Source organism: Callithrix jacchus, chromosome 2 (assembly GCF_049354715.1).
Source record: "Callithrix jacchus isolate 240 chromosome 2, calJac240_pri, whole genome shotgun sequence".
In the NCBI taxonomy this organism is placed as follows: domain Eukaryota; kingdom Metazoa; phylum Chordata; class Mammalia; order Primates; family Cebidae; genus Callithrix; species Callithrix jacchus.
In genome coordinates this window covers 64391290-64412661 of record NC_133503.1, presented here as the reverse complement: position 1 = coordinate 64412661, position 21372 = coordinate 64391290, and the positions used below count along the sequence as shown (strand labels likewise).

Sequence of the window (21372 nt, the reverse complement as noted above, 5' to 3'; positions counted from 1 at the left end):
GTTCAGAGAGGCCAAGGAGAGGCCTGGAAGGTTGAGGGACATGTCCAGGATTCTGGGATGGTCCAGAAGAAGAGAAGCACTCGGTATAATGTCACACCATTGAAGGTATTTTCCCTGAGTTTATCTCAGGACAGAGCCAATCATAATACTGAAACAACCTTGATTGCCATAATCCTGAATGTTGAAATCCCAAAATAACAAAATGCCAAAAGTCTAAACTCCTGTCAAGTACAATCCTGAAAGGTCAAAATCTCAAAAATGTAATTCTAAAAAAAAGTTTTTAAATTCTGTATATTTATATTTTAAAGGGGGATTTGAGAAATAGAAAAACATGACAACACTTCATAGGCTACTTTACACAATCAAATAGGCGATAATAACGTGCATATTCTTGCAAACAGAAACACTCAGTTATACCCAGGATGGTTACACAGGTATAACAATTATGAGCAGATCAGCCGGATGCAGTAGCTCACACCTGTAATCCCAGCACTTTGGGAGGCTGAGGTAGGCAGATCACCCAAGGTCAGGAGTTCGAGACCAGCCTGGCTAACATGGTGAAACTCCATCTCTACTAAATATACGAAAATTAATTGGGCGTGGTGGCAGGTGCCTGTAATCCTAGCTACTTGGGAGACTGAGGCAGGAGAATCACTTGAACCCAGGAGGCAGAGATTGCAGTGAGCCAAGGTAACACCACTGCACTCCAGCCTGGGTGACACAGTAAAACTCTATCTCAAAAAAAAAATTGAGCAGATGACTTGTACTCATAAAGAAAGAGGTCAAAAAGGGAAATGTATAAATGCATATCACCAGGATTGGCGATTGTGTGTACACAGTTTTATAGCTGTTGTCTGAACTCTTGTAATGAGCCACCTAAGCCTTTTGATGAGATCGATTAAAACCCTCAGTGGGTCACTAGGGCCTATGCAGATGCCCAAAGAGCTGGGATCTAGAGAAAGTCTATCTTTCACAAATGCAAATGTACCAAAAGGACATCTCTTCATTTATTGAGGAACTTTTAACATTTTTACATAATGAGCAATGCTTATACACCATCAATGCTGAGATAACACACTTTCATGAAGTTAAATTAGCAAAAAACTCATAAAAGGAATTAGAACTCTCTCAAAATCTCTATACTATTTATGCCTCCAGTATTGAAAATGATGTGAGGATGAAATACATAGCATAGTGAATTGCAGAAAGTAATGCTATTTAAAACAGCGGGGAAAGGGCTGTGTGTGGTGGCTCACATCTATAATCCCAGCACTTGGGGAGGCTGAGGCAGGTGAATCACTTGAGGTCAGGAGTTCAAGACCAAGCCAGGCTAACACGGTGAAACCCTGTCTCAAAATAGAAAAATTAGCCAGGTGTGATGGTGCACGTCTGTAGTCCCAGCTACTCAGGAGACTAAGGCAGGAGAATCGCTTGAACCCAGAAGGTGGAGGTTGCAGTGAGCCAAGATCGCACCACTGCACTCCAGCCTGGGTGAGACAGTGAGACTCCATCTCAAAAGAAAAAGGGGGAGAGGGGGTGGGGAATATATATATAAACTAAAGACCATTTAGTTTTTTCAAATTTAACTTAGGAACAAGCGTATTACAGGGATAGATTATGGGCAGTTGCACAGAGACCGTTCATAAGAGTTGACCTAACAGGATACAACTATCCTGTGATTGAGATTTTTAGGATTTTAGATTTTAGGGATTTTGATCTTCGGGGATTTCAACATTTGGAATTATGGTATTTGAGACTGTGTCTTTTAGGATTGTGATCTAAACCCATCTCAGGAATGTGTCAGATTCACAGTAGTCCATCCCATCCCGGGCTGTAGAAAGGCAGGACCCATAAGCTTTGTTTCAGAGCCACTTACCACGCCACCGAGTTCCCAGGCAGGTAAATGACAGTAGCGAGAAGGATACATGGCACGTGTTATATGGCTCTTGGGTGTGCCTTCTCTCAGCAGACACTGCCTTTGAAGATTACCATTTTGGGGGATAGACTCCAACAGGATAAAAGAGATAGTCTGGTATGAATTGAGACTTTAGGTTATAAGGAGCCAAAATACTCAGACATTTTTTTTTTTTTTGAGACAGAGTTTCACTTAGTCTCCTGAGTAGCTGAGGCATGCACCACCATGCCCAGCTAATTTTTGTATTTTTAGTAGAGACGGGGTTTCACCATGTTGACCAGGATTGTCTCAATCTCTTGACCTCATGATCCACCTGCCTCGGCCTCCCAAAGCGCTGGAATTACAGGCTTGAGCCACCGCGCCCGGCCAATACTCAGACTTTTTTAGGTGGGGGATATAGGAAGTAGAATTTATTAGCACAAAGAACTGAAGACTTAAAGGATGGCTAGCTCAGGCACAGCTTGTTCTAGGAGTTTTAAAGAGTTATGATAAGGGGTGGAATGCAGTGGCTCACACCTGTAATCCCAGCACTTTGGGAGGCTGAGGCAGGTGGATCACTTTGAGCTCAGGAGTTTGAGATCAGCCTGGGCAACACAGCAAAATCCCGACTCTACAAAAAATACAAAAATTAGCTGGGCTTAGTGGTTTATACTTGTAATCCCAGCTACTCGGGAGGCTGAAGCTGGAGGATCACTTGAGCTCAGGAAGCAGAGGTTGCAGTGAGCCAAAATCATGTCAGTACACTCCAGCCTCGGTGACAGAGTGAGACCTTGTCTCAAAAATAAAATAAAAAATAAATGAAGAGTTATGGTAAGGACTTGATTTCTTTAACCAACTGTTGGCCCCACTGTCCTCTGTGTTAGCCCCATTCTCATGCTGGTTTTCTGCCCTTGATGACAAGATGGTGTGGGAGCGCCAGCCATCACATCTGAATTCCAAGCAGCAGGAGGGAAGACAAGAGGGTAGAATAACCACCCACCCCTACCCCACAGTGAAGACTCTTTTTTAAAGAGACTTCAGAAAAACTTTACATGACACTTTGCTATAGGTCTCATTAGCTGTAGCATATCACACACAGCTGGAATGGAGGCTGGGGAATGTGATTTTCTAGCTGGGTAGCCATATGTTCTGATACTAAAAAAGAAGGGGGAAATGGAAACCAGCTAGCAGCCTCTGTGTCCCCTGGTATGCAGCTTAACTTAATGAGCTTAGCTGGAGGGGAATATCAGAGACAGAAAAGGCACTGAAGTGTACTATGCCCTCGACCTCATTCACAGCTGGGGCGTGACCCAGACTACAGCTAAGCCAGCAGGCAAACCCTGCCCTGGCTCCCGTCTCAGTTCTCCTCTTGGCCCTGACTGCTCTAGCCCTAGGCAGCTTTCCCCTTGTTGGTGGCAGCAGTTAAAGGAACATTTGGGAAATCATAATTGGAGAAGAGAAGCTGAAATAGTGACAGCCAACACGTTCAGAGCTAGGTCCTAGCGGCAGCTGTTTAGGATTGACTTCCCTGCAGATGCCTGCCCTACTTAGAGGGGCTTTCTGCTCCTCCATCCGTCTCCCCTTTGCCCTGCATGGCTGGAAAGCATTACTAGCCTGGATTTGGGGCCCAGAGATCCATTCCCTGAGGTCCAGTCCAGGTTTCTCTTTTTGGAGGCTTTGGGGCACAGGACTGGCCCTTTTGTGACATGGAGAAAATGCCCATGTGGTATGTCACCATGGAACCATTCTAGTTTAACACCCAGTGCCTGTTCCGATTGAAATGGATACGATTGGCCATGCCTTGCTACCTATTAAACATCTTGGGTCTCCACCCTTTTATCATGGAAAGGATGGGAGGCAAGGATTGGATGTGGTGTCAAAGGGGACTTAGATTCATTTGCAGTGTTGTAGTTTTTTTTAATAAGGAGAAAGTATTCATGCATTGCTGTGTAATTAAAAATCATTCCTAAAAATGTATTGGACTCAAAAGGCTGCATATTGTATGATTCCAATTATATGACATTCTAGAAAAATACAACACTATAGGGATAGAAATCAAATTAGTAATTACATAGGGGCTGGAAACGGGGGTAAGAGTTTACTGCAAAGGCCGCAGGGGAATCTTGGAGGATGATTGGTGGATTTTGTATCTAAATTGTGAACAGGGTTACATGACTGAATATGTTGGTCAAAATTCATAGAACTGTATATCTTAAATAGGTGAATTTTTTCTATATGTAAATTTTACTTCAATAATCCTGACTTTATTTTATTTACTTATTTATTGAAATGGAGTCTCGCTCTGCCTCCCAGGGCTCACTGCAACCTCTGCCTCCCAGGTTCAAGCAATTCTTCTGCCTCAGCCTCCTGACTAGCTGGGCTACAGGTGTGTGCCACCATGCTCGGCTAATTTTTGTATTATTAGTAGAGATGGGGTTTCACCATATTGGCCAGGCTGGTCTCAAACTCCTGACCTCATGGTATGCCTTAGCCTCCCAAAGTGCTGGGATTACAGGCATGAGCCACCACGCCCAGCTCAATCCTGACTTTAAAGGGAGGTAGCTCCCCTGGTCCTGACTTTAAAAAGTGTATCAGGCCACGCGTGGTGGCTCAGGGCTGGAGCCCTGCCTATGTCGGTTATAATCATCCCATTTCACAGACCAGGAAATGAAGGGCCAGAGCACTTAGGTGACTTGCCAGTAACCACACAACTAGTGAGAGGCAGCACCTTGGCATAGGCTTGGTCTGTGTGCTCCTGAAGCCCATGCAGGCTCTGATCCTGGCCCCTGGCTGGAGGCACAGAGGTTAAGGATGAGGCCACAGGGACAGAGAGCAGCTTGCAGGCTCTAGAGAGAGAAGTCTCTGGTCCAGGAGCCCTGATCTGGGGCCTGGCTTCCCAGGGCAGGGCAGTTGGTACCTGCATTCCTGGCTGGCATGTCTATTTTGCCACTCCTCAGGACTTGGCTGGGAGAGCTGAGCCTTGTGGGTTCCTGTCCAGGCACCAATGGGTGAGCTGGACACTGCAGTTCTGCTATAGGCAGAGGGAGGACTCAGAGCAGTGCCTTTGGGTGACCAGGCTTAGAAGCTGAAGCCTGAGAACCTGGCAGGCCAAGGGAGGTGGCTCCCCTGGTCACAGGGGTCTTGGGTAGCAACATTGACTGAATCAGGACAGTCTTGTGGGATGCAGAGCACAAGGCTGTCACCCCGGAATCTTCTCACTCCCTTCCTCCACTGCCTCCACATTCTGTCGGCTCCACCTCCCTAATCCATCCATTGAGCTTTTCTCCTCTCTGCCTTGGCTGCTGTCGGGACCACTTTGATGACCTCCAGCTGAGCCCCTGCCCCTGCTGCCCAGCAAGCTCTTTGCTGCACTAGAGGGAATTTTTTTTGTTGTTTATTTTGTTTCATTTATAACATAATAAATGTTATAAGCATAGCTGGGTCTCGCTATGTTGCCCAGGCCAGCCTTGAACTCCTGGCCTCAAGTGATTCTCCTATCTTGGCCTTCTGAGTAGAGAGCACTAAACTTCTCTCAGCCATAGGAATTTTTTTAATGCAAAAATCAGACTGTCTGCCCCACTCAGAACCTCTCGTGGACTGCCCACCACATTTCAAATCAAATGCAGCCACCACAGTGTGGCCCAAAAGTCCTGCAGAGTCAAGGCCTGTTGACTTCTGACCTTGAGTCACTCTCCCTTCATCTGCCCCCTCCCACCACACGAGTCTGTTCCCCTCTCCAGGAATATTCTTCCTGCTCCCCACCTTCCTGCTCAGACTTATTCAACCTGTGAACCTCAGGGAAGAAAGGCCCTGGCCATCTCTAGGCAGACATCGAGCTGTCTGCAGTGTGTGCACGTGGGCACTTGTGTCTCCCCGCTGACTGGCACACAAAAGGCTCTTAGCAACCTGCCCTCTGGTCTCTCTGGCCTTTCCCCTTCCGCATCCCCCGGTGCCACCACCAATACCCAGTGGAAAGTTTAATAGGCAAAAAAGAAGAAACATAAAAAAAGCTTCCTCATACTGAGAAAGTGGGTCACCCAAGAGAGGGTCTTCCCAGTGGATATTTTTTAAACACCAGCTCATGTCAGCCATTGCCTCTGCTGGCTCCTTGACCTAGAGTGCCCTTGCCCCGCCTATTCTCCTCCGTTAAGACACAGCCCAAATATCCTTTCCTCTGGGCAGCCTCCCGATTCCCCCAGCTAGAAGGGGTTCCTACCGGTTCTGACATCCCACATGCCTGCACCCTACTCTGCTCCAAATGTTATTGGCTATTTCCATGTCCCCTCTGCCTTCCTGTGCCAAGCACACAGCCAGACACATAGTAAGTGCCCTCTCAGTGTCTGGAGACATGATGGATCTCTATGCCTCAGTCAGGCTTATGTTTACAAACCAGAGCTCTAAAGCCAGACCCTGGTTTGAATCTCAAATCTGTGACTTCCCACCTGCATGACCTTGAGCTGGTGGCTCAACCTTTCCAAGCCTCAATTTCCCCATCTGTAAAAGGGGGACAATACTTATGCCTGCTCCATAGGTCTATTGTGATGACAAAATGGGTCAGTGTGCATGATGTGCTTAGAAATGAACCCAGTACATGGTGAGCACTCCTTGATTTTGGTGGCTTTTGTGTTTCTCCCTGGCGTGGGCCTGACATTTCAGTTGCCTGCGACGAGTGCTTACTGAATTGACAGCCGTTCTCCTCTATTACCAGAGCTGGACAGAGGCCTCACAGAGCCCCAGATACAGGTCGTTTGCCGCCAGATGCTAGAAGCCCTCAACTTCCTGCACAGCAAGAGGATCATCCACCGAGATCTGAAAGCTGGCAACGTGCTGATGACCCTCGAGGGAGACATCAGGCTGGGTAAGGGACTTAGGGTGGGAAAGGTGAAGTCACAGGGCACTTGCCTGGGTGTCAGCCTGGCCTCTGCAGTCCAGTGTGGGCCTGGTGGGAGTGTGGATCCTCACGCCTACACCCTCTTGGCATGTCAGCAGTTCTCCCCTTCCTACTCTTGCTTCTTTCTTTCTTTTTTTTTTTTAAAAATTTTTTTTTTGAGACAGAGTTTCGCTCTTGTTCCCCAGGCTGGAGTGCAATGGCGCAATCTCGGCTCACCGCAACCTCCGCCTCCTGGGTTCAGGCTATTCTCCTGCCTCAGCCTCTCGAGTAGCTGGGATTACAGGCACGTGCCACCATGCCCAGCTAATTTTTTGTATCTTTAGTAGAGACAGGGTTTCACCATATTGACCAGGATGGTGTCGTTCTCTTGACCTTGTGATCTACCCGCCTCGGCCTCCCAAAGTACTGGGATTACAGGCTTGAGCCACTGCGCCCGGCTGCTTCTTTCTTTTTTAAAAAATTTTTATTTTATTTATTTTATTTTATTTTATTATTTTATTTTATTTTATTTTATATTTTATTTCATTGAGACAGTCTTACTCTGTCACACAGGCTGGAATGCATTGGTGAGTTCTTGGTTCACTGCAACCTCCACCTCCCAGGTTCAAATGATTCTCATGTCTTAGCCTCCCAAGTAGCTGGGATCACAGGCACCTGCCGCCACGCCCGGCTAATTTTTGTACTTTCAGTAGAGATGAGGTTTCACCATGTTGGCCAGGCTGGTCTCGAACTCCTGACCTCAGGTGATCCGCCTGCCTTGGCCTCCCAAAGTGTTGGGATTACAGGTGTGAGCCACTGTGCCTGGTCATTTCTTTCTAATCAAGAGAATTTGAGTGAGAGTGATGGATGGAGGGATGACCCAGCTCCATCCCCAGTTGGAAAACAGTAGGACATTAAGCACATATATCAAAACCTTCTTCTTCTTCTTTTTTTTTTGAGACAGAATCTCACTCTATCACCCAGGGTGGAATGCAGTGGTGCAATCTCGGTTTACTGCAACCTCCACCTCCTGGGTTCAAGTGATTCTCCTGCCTCAGCCTCCCTAGTATCTGGGATTACAGGCGTGCACCACCACACCCTGCTAACTTTTATATTTTTAGTAGAAACGGGGTTTCACCATGTTGGCCTGGCTGGTCTCGAGCTCCTGACCACAAGTGAACCACCTGTCTCAGTCTCCCAAAGCACTGGGATTACAGATGTGAGCCACCACACCCGGCTCGAAACTTACCTCTTTAAATGTCTCCTCTTCGTTTTTTTAATTTTTTTTTTTTACCAAAATAACACATACGTGTGTCATCTCCTCACATGTCTCCCTTTGCCATCGACCTACAGAGACAAGCACTTTGAGCTCTTCTCATGTGTACTTCTGCATTGCTAAATGATATGCCTATAACACAGTTTTTAAAGTAATGCTTTTTGGCCGGGTGTGGTGGCTTATGCCTGTAATCCCAGCACTTTGGGAGGCCAAGGCGGGTGGATCACCTGAGGAATTCAAGACCAGTCTGGCCAACATGGCAAAACCCTGTCTCTACTAAAAATACAAAAATTAGCCAGGTGTGGTGGCGTGTGGCTGTAATCCCAGCTACTTAGGAGGCTGAGGCAGGTGAGTTGCTTGAACCTAGGAAGCAGAGGTTGCAGTGAGCCAAGACTGCACCATTGCACTCCAGCCTGGACTACGGAATGAGACTGTCTCAAGAACAAAAAAAAAAGAGACCATAGTTGGTACTCAATAAACAGTCACTTCCAGCATTACCACCACTTATTTAGTCTGTGGTTACTTCAGCATCCCCAACTCCCAACCCTCACGCCCCCTCCCCAATGTGCAGGAGACCTGGCAAGTAGACCAGTCAGGAGGCCAACTACCCTCCTCTCACTCCTGCCTTCACCTAACCCAGCAGTGCTATTTCCTGCTGTCAGCAGGCTGGGGACCTGGTTCTTTCACTGTAGCTACCATGCGCTGAGCCAGCAGCTGATATGTGTTAACTCATTTCATCCTCAAAGGCCACTGATAACATCTTGCAGGATGGATTTGGGACCTAGCAAGACTGACTTATCCAAGGTCACACTGCTGATAGAGTTCAAACCAAGGCAGCTGGCTCCAGAGCCTACATGCTTAGTGACTGTCACTCTCTTAGTGATGAAAACCTATTTCCGAAGAGTTAAGGCAAACAGGAAACTGTACATTGTGGAGCCAAATTGGAGAAGAAATGCAGTGGGGTGGGCCTCAAAGTTGGTTGGAACCTGGAACATAAATGCTGCCAGGCCCATCTCCCTGGCCCCTGCCTTTCTGGGCACATAGGTTAGGCTCCCAGACTAACTGTCTCCACCAAGCTCAGGACACCATCTAGTTTCACCTTTTCCAGCATCACCACCTCCTGCAGGAGCCTGAATTCACCATTGGAGGCTTTGGTATCTATAATCCCAGGGGAGGGCTCTGATTGGCCCCACTTGGCTCAATCAGACCAATCCTTGGATCAATCAGTGAGGCCCAGGAAGAAGGGTGTCTCCCATAGGCCGGGCTTGTCAACAGTCTCTGGTACAGAGGGTGGGGTCACATGACAACACGGAAGTCTCCTCCCTTCCCATCCACATGGGGCAGTGTGGCCAGTGGGGAGATGATTTTTCAGAGGGAGGGAGGATTTGGACTGGCCAGGAAAACAAACTGCTGTCCCCCGACTCTGCCCAGCCTATGAGAATCACATAGGCCCAGCAGAAGGGGAGTGAGTGAGGCAGAAGCTTGTGAAGGATGGGAAGCGGGAACAAAGGGCAGTCTTGGCGCTGAGTGTGGTGAGGGTGTCAGGAAGACAGTGCAGTGTGATGTGGGAGGAGAGTCAGTGAAGGCTGAGGGTGGGGGTCAAAGCAGAAGATGAAGCCTTTAGCAAATGGGCACATGTCTCCAGGTTTCTAAAAAACAAAAGAAAATAAAAATAACCTTACTGTAACCGCCCAATGGTTTCACCTTGCCCTCTGCCTAGGCAGAGCTGATTTATTAAGACAGGGGAATTGCAATGGCGAAAGAGTAATTCACACAGAACCTGCTGTGCAGGAGACCAGAGTTTTATTATTACTCAAATCAGCCTCCCTGAGCATTCTGGGATCAGAGTTTTTAAAGATAATTTGGTGGGTAGGGGCTTGGGAAATGGGGAGTGCTGATTGGTCAGGTTAGAGATGAAGTTTTCTTGCTGTTTTCTGTTCCTGGAGGTGATGGCAGAACTGGTTGAGCTGGATTACCGTTTGGGTGGTGTCAGCTGATCCTTCGGAGTGTAGGGTCTACAAAATATCTCAAGCACTGATCATAGGTTTTACAGTAGTGATCATATCCCCAGGAGCAATCTGGGGAGGTTTAGACTCTTGGAGCCAGGAGCTGCAGGAGTCTAAACTGTAATTTCTAATCTCATAGCTAATTTGCTAGTCCTGCAAAGGCAAACCGGTCCTCGGGCAAGAAGGGGGTCTTTTTAGGAAGGGGCTGTTACCAATTTTGTTTCAGAGTCAAACCATGAACTGAATTTTTTCTCAAAGTTAGTTCGGCCTATGCCCAGGAATGAACAAGGACAGCTTCAAGGTTAGAAGCAAGATGGAGTTGGTTAGGTGTGATTTCTTTCATTGTTATCATTTCCTCAGCTATAATTTTGCAAAGACTTTTATTACCAAGGTAGAGCAGTTCTTCACGGCTCACGGTTGGCTAAATAATATGATCCCTATTTAATAGATGAGGAAACTGATGCTCAGAGGCATTTAGCAATTTGTCTATGATCAAGCTAGAATCTTCTTACTTCTCTGCCCACACTGTTTGCCTGACACTTCTGAGAGGGCAGGTCATCCCTCTCATGAGAAGAAGCCACTTTCTTAATGAGCCAGATGCGCACTGGCTGGTGCGAGCTGCAGATCCCAGGGCTGAGGGTAGAAGCATTTGCTTTCTTCTGTCCGCACCTCAGTTTCAGCAAGTCCCAGCACCTCTCTGTCCTTTGCTTTCCTGCTTGTGCCATGGGGGACCTGGCTAGCATTTGTCCGCAGGAGCACTGTTGGTATTTTGGACTGGACGGTTTTCACTGTTTTCTGAATGACAAGGTTGCTCCTACCTTGGATGTTTTTTTGTTGTTTTTTTTGAGATAGAGTCCTGTTCTGTCACCCAGGCTGGAGTACAGTGGTGCGCTCTCTGCTCACTGCAACCTCTACCTCCTGGGTTCAAGCAATTCTCCTATTTCAACCTCCTAAGTAGCTGGGACTACAAGCATGCACCACCACACCCAGCTAATTTTTATATTTTTAGTAGAGATGGAGTTTCATCGTGTTAGCCAGGATGGTCTTGATTTCCTGACTTCATGATCCACCTGCCTTGGCCTCCCAAAGTGCTAGGATAACAGGCATGAGACACTGCGCCCGGCCCTACCTTGGATTCTTTTGGTCACCTTCACCAAGGTGACAGATCAAGGGGACGGATGAGAGACTCCCTTATAAATGTGCATGTATTCTAAGTTCACTGCTTTTGTGCATGTTATAATGCATTTTACACTGTTTATGTCATTTTGTTCATTATAAAGGTAATTAGGATATTGATGCCTATACAGAAAGATATATACAAAGGTAGACATTACATCAGTATTTGTAAGAGCAAGAAATCAGAAATGATCCAAGTGCACACACTCCAGTAGAGGGTTCAGTAAGTGACGGTGCTGTCAAACAGTGGAATCTTCTTCAGCTATTGAAACTAAGTTGCAGAAAAAATGAAGTTGCATCTCTTATAAAGATGTGTAATACATACTTTGAAGGGGAAAAGCAACTTGAAAAATAGCATGTTTAATCTGATTACATTTTTAAAAGTAGAAAATACATAAAAATTATGTATATATAATTTTTGTCTATTTCTACTTATATATAATTTTTAGGTAGGGCTCACACCTGTAATCTCAGCACTTTGGGAGGCCAAGGTGAGAGGATCGCTTGAGCCAGGAGTTCAAGAGCAGCCTGAGCAACATAGTGAGACCTCGACACTATAAAAAAATTGTTTTAATTAAAAATATATAATTTTAATATAAATAAATAAATCTGAAGCTATATACACAGCAAACCCTTAAATGTTTAGCTGTCAGTATTATAGTTGTTTATCTGTAAAATAATGAGTTTCTAATAAACAACATTATTTTGGTCATCAGAAAACACACACACACACACACACACACACACACACACACACAAGTCGCTAGAGTCCTGTAGACAATTTGGAATAAGACCCACAAAAAGGAGAATTAAAGTCTCTCCTAATCCTACCAGAATAAATCACCACTCCCTGTGGGCTTCCCTCCAAGTCTTTTTTCTTTCTGCAGAAAGGTTGGACCAGATAGTGGGAAAGAGCACAGCTGGGTGACCTGAACGTTACTCAGTCTCTCTTAACTGAAGCTTCCTTATCTGTAAAATGGGGGTCATAATTTTCCAGGCCTCAAAGGGTCATAGATACAAGTGATGTGTGTAGGCATAGATGTGCAGATGATATGCATACATTACTTTGCACAGTGCTATGCACATGGTAAGTTCTCAGTAAATATTAGTTTTTATAAGATAAACTGGGATAGTTATATATATACAGTTTCTTAGTCTGGTTTTTAACATTGAATGTCAGCATATTCCTCCATATCCTTAAAGATTCCTCAGAAACGTGATGATTTTCGGGTTTTTCTTGTCTCCCATCACATGCAGAAAATGTAGTTTACTTTTCAAAGCCCTAAGGAAAGCCCTGAAGGGGATACATAGGTTTCTCGTGAGGTTTATCATCTTCTTTACTAAATCAAGCAGTGATGACTGTGCTGTTCATGGATCTTTGAGTCTCTTTCTGTAACATACCTTGAGGAGGAATTCTCAGAAGCAGAGTGCTGGGTGTGTGCGGTGAGTCGGGTTTTGTTCATCTGCAGCCATCATGCCCCGTGCTGGTTGTACCAGTTGACCCTCCCCCCAGTGGAGTGTGAAGTTCTGTTTTCACCACATCCTGGCCCCTATTGAGTTGTCCTTAATAGAAAAACAAAACAAAACCCACAAAACCAAAAAAACTTTGCTACATACCAGTTTTTTTAACCATAGAAACAATTCACTCTATTAAAAACATTTTAAAAGACTAAAAGTGTGTCAAGTGACAAATGTGAGGTCCCCTCTGTGCACTGCCCCCACCAAAATCCCACTTCGGGAGGTGAACAGGAAGTTGGATGTGTAACCTTCCAGACCGGTGTGTGTGTGTGTGTGTGTGTGTGTGTGTGTGTGTGTGTGCACATGTGCACATATGTACATACAATATTCATACATCAAAAAGACAATCTGGCTGGGCATGGTGGCTCACACCTGTAATCCCAGCACTTTGGGAGACTAAGGTGGGTGGGTCATTTGAGGTCAGGAGTTCGAGACCAGGCTGACCAACACAGTAAAACCCCGTCTCTATTAAAAATATATAAATTAGCCAGGCATGGGCTACCACGCCGGTAATCACAGCTACTCAGGAGGCTGAGGCAGGAGAATTGCTTGAACCTGGGAGCCAGAGGTTTGCAGTGAGCCAAGATGGCGCACCTCTAGCCTGGGTGACACAGCGGGACTCCGTCTCAAAAAAAAAATATATAATCTTCTACTAAAGTATCGTTACCTGGATCATTTCTGGAATCATACTACACATTTTATAAGACTCAATGATCAATCAGCAACATGTCTGGGACATGTATGAGAGATAAACTTCCAGGTTAGTACATACAAACACAGCCTCATTCTTTTTAAGAGCAGCATGTTATTTCATAGCTGGGGTGAACCAAAATTTATCTATCTAACCATTCAGCAATGAAGCTCCTGCAACAATTTAGATGGTTTCCAATTTATCATTCTTTTTGGCTATTGCTTTTATAAGCATCCATATATATTATAGATCTAGTTTTGGAGATGGATTTCTGCAAATAGAATTGCTGGCAAACAAGTTTTTAAAACCCAGTTTTATTTTTTACATATATGAGTAAAGCCATTCTAGCAAATTTTGTCTCTTTATTCATTCATGAGTGTGCTCATTGGATAACCTGTTGAGTGCTTCCTGCTCTAGCTATTGTGCCAGGGATACAACTGTGGACACAGCGGAAATGATCTCTTTCCTTATGGAAATTATAGTCTAGAAAGGGAGGTTTCCCCATATCTCTGCTGCCCTTGTCTCTAGTTCGTTTTAAAATGGGAAGGGAAGGGGGAGTGTTTTCATCAAAAGAGACTGCATGGTGGAAATCCCCTTTTGAATTGTTCAAGGGTAACCATCAGCTATCAAGGGACACTCCCTCATAAACTGTGCAGGGAGCAAGCAGGCTCAGTTCTCTGGGCTGCAAGGTGGGGCTTGCCCCCCCACCCCCGCATCTGAGCCCCATCACGTGGGGCAGAAGGGGAAGTAGCAGCTACCCAAAGAGCTGGCTGGTGTGTGCCTGAGGGAGGGTCCTGGGGACCGGCAGTGTGTCATCGTGGTGGTTTCTGTTTTTCCTCTCTCTTAGGAGGGGATCAGCAGGGCCTATGGTGGGGGAATGGCCAGCTTCTGGGGATCCTCACCCCAAGCCTGAGAGTCACTCACTGTTCCCAGAAGGTTTCCTGGGATGGGATGATGTGCCGGCGGTGGTGTTTGCGGGGGAGCCAGGCCCACAGGGGTGTCTGGCTGACCCAGCAGGAAGGTGGGCCCTGCCTCCCATTCTTACACTGGAGGCCCAGGGGAGCTGCCCGCCAGAGTCAGCAGCAGAGCCGGACTCTACCTGGGTTTCCTGCTTTCCCACCTCACCTGTGGCACCTGTTGGTCCCACCTCCGGAGGTCAAGGGCCCCCTGTCCCCTCTCGCTGGCCAAACTGTTCCCTGATATAGCAACTGCTATCCAGTTAGCATTAACTGGGGCTCACCCCCACGAGGTGGTGGGGGTGGTCTTAGTTCAGCATCAGCCTTGCCCCTGCCTGAAAAAGGCTGGACTGGCTCATGGGCCGCTGAAATAATCACCATCATCTCACTTTTGCCACGAGTGGGCCTTGCAGCAGAGTACTTTGCGTTTATCATTTAATTCTTAGGAAAACCTGCACAGTGGTTCCATGGTATCACCCCTATGTCACAGATGGGGAAACTGAGGGTCAGGGGTGTAACTGCCCTTCCTCCTGCCTGCCTCCTGCCTTATCTGCTGCAAACCCCGCCCCTCCTTCCGGCCAGGCTGTGTCCTGTCCCTACTGGTCCCTCCAGCCTGTTAGTTCCTGCCTCCCAGCCTGTTTGCAATTTTCTCTGCCTGGAAATACCTTCCCCCAGATCCTGAGTTTGTGTCTAAAGTAGCCCCCCACCCTCACTCCAACCCATTCCTTCGCCTTGCCTTCTCAGCCCTGGGGCCTTCTCACTGAGGCATTCTTTGGAGTCTGCCAAGTGCCGGTCTCCACCACAAGAATAACGTGGCGTGAGGGGCAGGACTTGATTACTTTCATCTCTGCACCTAGAACAATGTCTGGCACATAACAGATGTGCAGTTAGTGTATGCTGAATAAAACTGTTCTTCCTCCAAGGCCCCCAGCCCTCCCTCCATGACTGTTCCTTCAAGGTCGTGCCCCTACTGTGCACTGTCGAGTAGCCCCACACCCCTGTCTTCCCAGCACTTCCCAATGTTAGCAGTAGATGTTTGTTTATTTGCTTACTCTCTGCTCCCCCAACTAAACTGTGGACTACCCAAGGGTCCTCACTGTATTCTCTGCTCCCGGCTAGTGTCTGGCTCCTGAAGGAGCTTGGTGAGCATGTGAATGAATGGGTGAATGGACCAGTGAGGCAGAAGAGCAGAGGCTGGAACCAAGTTCTCCCATATTCAGGCCCGGCCTCTTGGCATTGTGCTGCCTCCTGGTTTGAAATTGCGAGTCTGATGGGAGTTCCTGGATACAGCTCATTTCAAGGCCAGGCAAGGTGGGTGCCCGGAATGGCCGGAAGTTGTCATAGTGCTGCAGCTTCTTGGGATGAATTGTCCAAAGGCAGCTATCAGGCGACACCCGTCTCTACTAAAAATACAAAATTAGCTGGGCATGGTGGCAGTCTCCTGCAATCCCAGCTACTCGGGAGGCTGAAGCACGAGAATCGCTTGAACCGGGAAGTGGAGGTTGCAGTGAGCTGAGATTGCGCCATTGCACTCCAGCCTGGGTGACAGAGCAAGACTCTGTCTCAAAATAATAATTATAATATGAATAAATAAATAAAGAGTAATCAATAAATATCACCCAGGTTGTAGTGCAGTGGCACGATCCTGGCTCACTGCAGCCTCTATCTCCTGGGTTCAAGTGATTCTCCCACCTCAGCCTCCCCAGTAATTGGGACTACAGGCACATGCCACCACACCCAGCTAATTTTTTTTTTTTTAGAAAGTCTCCAGCTACTCTGTTGCCTGGGCTTGGAGCGCAGTAGTGCGATCATGGGTCACTGCCGCCTCCACCTCCGGGGTTCAAGTGATTCTTGTGCCTCAGCCTCCCAAGTAGCTGGGATTATAGGCACACACCACCACCCCTGGCTAATTTTTTTTTTATTTTTAGTAGAGACTGGGTTTTGCCATGTTGGCCAGGCTGATCTCAAACTCCTGGCCTCAAGTGATCTGCCTATTTCTGCCTCCCAAAGTGCTGGGATTACAGCCATGAGCCACCACGCCTGGCCTCCATTTTTCTTAACATACATAAAAAGTTTAAAAATCACTCCCTGATAGCCAAGCAACTATGGGTGATTTTAGTGTGTCACTGTTATTATAATGGCATTTTGGTTAACATCATTATGCATAATTTTTTTGAATTTAAGATTGTTTCATAAGGTTAGAATCCTAGATTTGGAATGATTGGATTAAAAGGGTATGGATATTTTAAAGGTTCTTGCTATTTATTGCCAAATTGCTTTCCTAAGGCTCTTGCCAGTTTAGGCTCTCAGTAGAGAGCACAGTGTTCATCTCCGTACTTCCTCTCAGCAGCAAATAGTCTTGTATTTTTAATGCTCTAATTTGCTACATAGAAAATGGCATGTTAGTCGACTGGGAATCTGTATCCCTGAGTCCACGTCCCCGGCTTTTACCCCAGGGCCGTGGGTGGAGGAGTGTCCGTGGAAAACTCTATCCGAGATTTTTGTGTTGCAGCTGACTTTGGTGTGTCTGCCAAGAATCTGAAGACTCTGCAGAAACGAGATTCCTTCATAGGCACGCCTTACTGGTGAGTCGTGTAGCTTCTGGAAATGGAATGGACTGGACCTTAAAACTCTCCGGGGTGCCTTAGACGGGAGGGGCTGGAAGGCAAGGGCGACTGGGTCAGCCTGTGGGAGCATGCCCCGCCCCGTGGCTTACTAGCCGTGTGACCTTGGCCAAGCTGCCTAGCTTTCCCGTGCCTCAGTTTCTTCATCCACAAATTAGGGATATTATAGCTCCTACTTAATAAGGTTACTGTGCGGATTAAATTAAATGGTGCACATAGAAGGCCCTCCATTAATAACTGAACTAGAATCCCTAAAACAGGATTCAGTTAATGATTTATTCACCTCGTATGTATTGAGGACCGGGGACGGGGGCCATGAAGGTGAACAGTACAACTTCAGTTCCTAAGCTCATGTGAAGTCTCTCCGGACTTCTCCGAGGCTTCTCTAGTCTGTCGTGTTTCCTTCTTTTCCAGAACTATTACTTTAAAAACAAAACACTGTCACTGAATTTCGCGCCTGACTACTCTGTTTTGCCTTTTCACCATTTTTTCATGTGCATTACTTGCCATTGTGGAGTTTGGGCTCCTTTCTTGCTTGCTTGTTACTCACCCTTGCTTTCTCTCTCCCCCCTTTTATACCTGTTTCTCCTTCTCTCTGTGCTGTTGTCTTCTCGCCCACCCACCTCCACGCCCCGGTGTTTTGCTCCGTACCTTCCCCTGCGCCCCCACCTGCCCCCTCCCCAGGACTCTGTGTTCCGGATTGCTGCTGCCATCTCGTGGTAGGTATTGGAACCGCAGCAGGACGTGGCGGGGTGCCGCGTGGAGGTGTTTTTCTGTGGAAGAGCGTCCTAAGGAAGACAAGTGTGTTGCAGAGTCACGCAGATCATGATTCGGGAGTGCTGCCAACCCCTGACAGTGGCTCGTGGTGGCCCTTGATCCTGAATGTCCAAGAAGCCTCTATGGAGGCCAGATTCTTAGCCCTATGTTGTCCCTTGGTTGGTTCAGGATGGCCCCCGAGGTGGTCATGTGTGAGACCATGAAGGACACGCCCTACGACTACAAAGCCGACATCTGGTCCCTGGGCATCACGTTGATTGAGATGGCCCAGATCGAGCCGCCACACCACGAGCTCAACCCCATGCGGGTCCTGCTAAAGATAGCCAAGTCGGATCCTCCCACGTTGCTCACGCCCTCTAAGTGGTGAGGGGCAGGGGGGTGCTTGTGCCGGGGTTAGGGCTGGGATATGTGGTGGGTGGGGCTGGGGAGGTGCAGTGGTAGGGCTCTCCTGCTGCTGCTGGCCCCCAGGAGAGGTTGGGGCCTGGGGATCTTCCCTCTCTGAGCTTTGTGCCTCTTTTTTCCCTTGGTGCTCTTTATTATTATTATTATTGTTTTTTTTTTTTTGAGATAGGGTCTCACTCTTTTGCCCAGGCTGGAGTGCTGGAATCGCACCACTGCACTTAAGCGTGGGTGACAGAGTGAGACACTCTCATCAAAATAAGAGTGGCTTAACCTCTCTGTGACTTGCTTGTCACTCTGAAATGAGAGTGAATAGTAGCAGTCCCCTTACAGGGTGGTTGTGAGGGTTAAATTAAGAGATACTGTGAAGTGCTGAGCTTAAGAGCTTACTGCAGCCTCGACCTCTTAGGCTCAAGAGATCCTTGCGCCTCAGCCTCCCTTATAGCTGGAACTATAGGCACCCACCACCATGCCTGGCTAATTTTTTATAGAGATAAGCTCTCCTATGTTGCCCAGGCTGGTCTTGAACTCCTGGCCTCAAGGGATCCGTCTGCTTTGGCCTCCCAAAGTGCTGGGATTATAGGTGTGAGCCATCACGCCCCCTCTGTTATCTTGACATGAAGTCTTCATCACAGCAAACCAGGTCACCCAAATAAGCCAGCTTCCACTGTGGGAACAGGAGCCCCAGCTGAGCCCCAGGAGCCATATGGTACAACCCTGGTCTGGACATCGGGGGCCTGGGTTCAGATACTGGCACTGCTAAGTCTCCTCACTGTGTGGCCTGGGCAAATCCCTGCTCCTCTCTGATTTCTGTGTCCCCATCTGGACAGTGATGTCCATGATGAAAAGGGGAATGTGTAGGCCCTGTCACTGTTTTAGCTTGTGAAAGTTGCCTCTGTCCTTTGAGGGGCGTGATTGGGACCCTGGAGTCTGTGACATGGGGGACTTCTCTCTGCTCTTGCCTCCCCCATGCTCACCTCTGTTGCTTGTCCTCCCAGGTCTGTAGAGTTCCGTGACTTCCTGAAGATAGCCCTGGATAAGAACCCAGAAACCCGGCCCAGCGCTGCGCAGCTGCTAGAGGTGAGTGGATTCCCCTCCCGCTCTGCTCCCTGAAGGGCCAGAGACTAATGAGCTCACCAATGACCTGGATGCTGGGCATGTTCTCACCCCAGCCAGGGGACAGCATGGACAGCTGTTTGTTGACAGAGTGAGACACTCTCATCAAAATAAGAGTGGCTTAACCTCTCTGTGACTTGCTTGTCACTCTGAAATGAGAGTGAATAGTAGCAGTCCCCTTACAGGGTGGTTGTGAGGGTTAAATTAAGAGATACTGTGAAGTATCTCTTCCTACTCCTTCTCCATTGCCTTTCTCGCCCCCCTTTACCCCAGTGCATTGGTGTGAGAGTACACGGGTCCTTCTCTCTATCTCCACACACCCATCTTTTCCCCGGGCACCTCCTGAATGCCAGCTGTGTGTTGGGAGTGCCTTGGGGCATGAAGCCACCCAGACCCTGTCCTCATGGAGCGTGTGTTCCAGTGGAGAGACAGGCGTCAAATAAGCAAGTATGTGCACATGGCAGGGGGTGGCCAGCGCCCCGGAAGGAGATGCCACGGTGCGGAGGTGGGGCACCTGGGAGCAGCTGTTGTCTTGTAAGGGAGGATAAGGAAGGGCTCTCTGGGTGAGCAGATGCCCACAGGAAGGGAGAGGGCAAGGCCAGTGGCCCAGAGAGAGAGGAGGCAAAGGCCTGGGATGACAGCGTATTCTGCACTTGCTGGAAGGAGCCAGGGGGTAGGGGTGGGGAAGCAGGAGCACAGGGGTGAGGGGAGGGGAGTGGAGGGGAGGAAAGATGAGACCAGAGAGGCACTGAGGTGTGCGTCCTAAGTCTCGATGGTTCCCTAGGAGAACACCTGGCCTCAGCATAGCATCTTCCCCCGGAGACTTATGACAGCAGAAGTACAGAGGGAATCCAGCCCGAGGAGGAGGCACATGGGAAGAGGTCTTTCGAGCCAGGCATAAGCTCCCAGGGCCCCCTCCCAGTGCAGTCACCAGGACACGTTTCATTCTCTGTGCTGTCTGCCAGGGAAGCCCCTTAGGGTTTTTGCTGGGTAGTGGTCACATAGGCATCCCCTCCCTGGCAAAGACCTAAGATCCAGACTCCAGAAGGAAAGCAGGTAATCAACCTAAGCCATATTGTTCGCAGAATAGTTTAAGCAGAGTGAGCAACTCCCATGAGTTAATGATGGGGGCCCCCTCCTAGTTTGCAGAGACCAGCTGAGGCTCTGACCTTGTGACAGCCCTTTCTGAGGCTTGCCATGCTGTTTTCTGCATACAGGGCCAGGCTGCACAGGGTCCTGCAGGGCCTTGCAAGCCAGAGCCAGGTCTTGGGCTTTATCTGTGCATTAGGGGAGAAATCTGACTTCCGTTTATGAGGGTCCTTCTGGCTGCTGTGTGTGGGATCAGGAGATTCTGAGCATCTCATTAGCTGGTTGTACTGCCTTAGAGTGGGGAGGTGGATGGAGGTTTCCTTGAAGCTTTTCGAGCTATTGGAGGGAGCTGTCAGCCTTCCTTTGCCTGATCCCATGCCTCATGCTAGGGTGTCATGGCTGGTCGCTGGGTGAGGTCCGCATGTTCACAGCAGCGTTCTGAGCACTGTGGACAGCACTTGCCCAACCATCCACAAATATGCTGACCACTGTCCCCCTGTCACTGCCACTGATGGAAAAGGGAGGAATAGGCCTGGGTGATGCAATGGAGCTGCCCTTTCACTGCCCTGTCCGCTCCAGTCCTGCCGCCAGCATGGCAGTCTTAGAGGTGCGATGGCAGGAAGGGAGGAAGGCACCACACCAGGCACTTGAGTCTTTATGTTCACCCAGCTTTTCCCAGCTTCCTACTGTGGGCCGTGCACTGGGCCTGTGGTCAGCATCCTGAGCCACCACACGCCCCCTTGGGGTAGCAGCTTAGTGATTATGAGTATGAGGTCAAGGGTTTCAAATCCAGCTCTGCCACTTACTGGCTGTGAACCCCTGAGCGAGTGGCTTAACCTCTCTGTGACTTGCTTGTCACTCAAATGGGAGTGAATAGCAGCAGTCCCCTTACAGGGTGGTTGTGAGGACTAAGTGAAGAGGTACTAGGAAGTGCTTAGCTTAATTCTTAAGCACAGTGCTCAAGGAATGCTTGATGCATG

General features: G+C 48.2%; 1 protein-coding gene across 2 annotated transcripts in view; it reads left to right on the top strand.

The window, feature by feature from the left end:
- STK10 (serine/threonine kinase 10) overlaps positions 1-21372 on the top strand; it is a 178441-nt gene that overhangs the window by 92553 nt on the left and 64516 nt on the right. For both annotated transcript variants that reach the window (XM_035290516.3, XM_008990872.4), the window contains 4 exons: positions 6603-6752; positions 16900-16972; positions 17957-18151; positions 19186-19267. In XM_035290516.3, coding sequence (XP_035146407.2) covers positions 6603-6752; positions 16900-16972; positions 17957-18151; positions 19186-19267 — 500 coding nt within the window. The remainder of the gene's footprint in view (positions 1-6602; positions 6753-16899; positions 16973-17956; positions 18152-19185; positions 19268-21372) is intronic.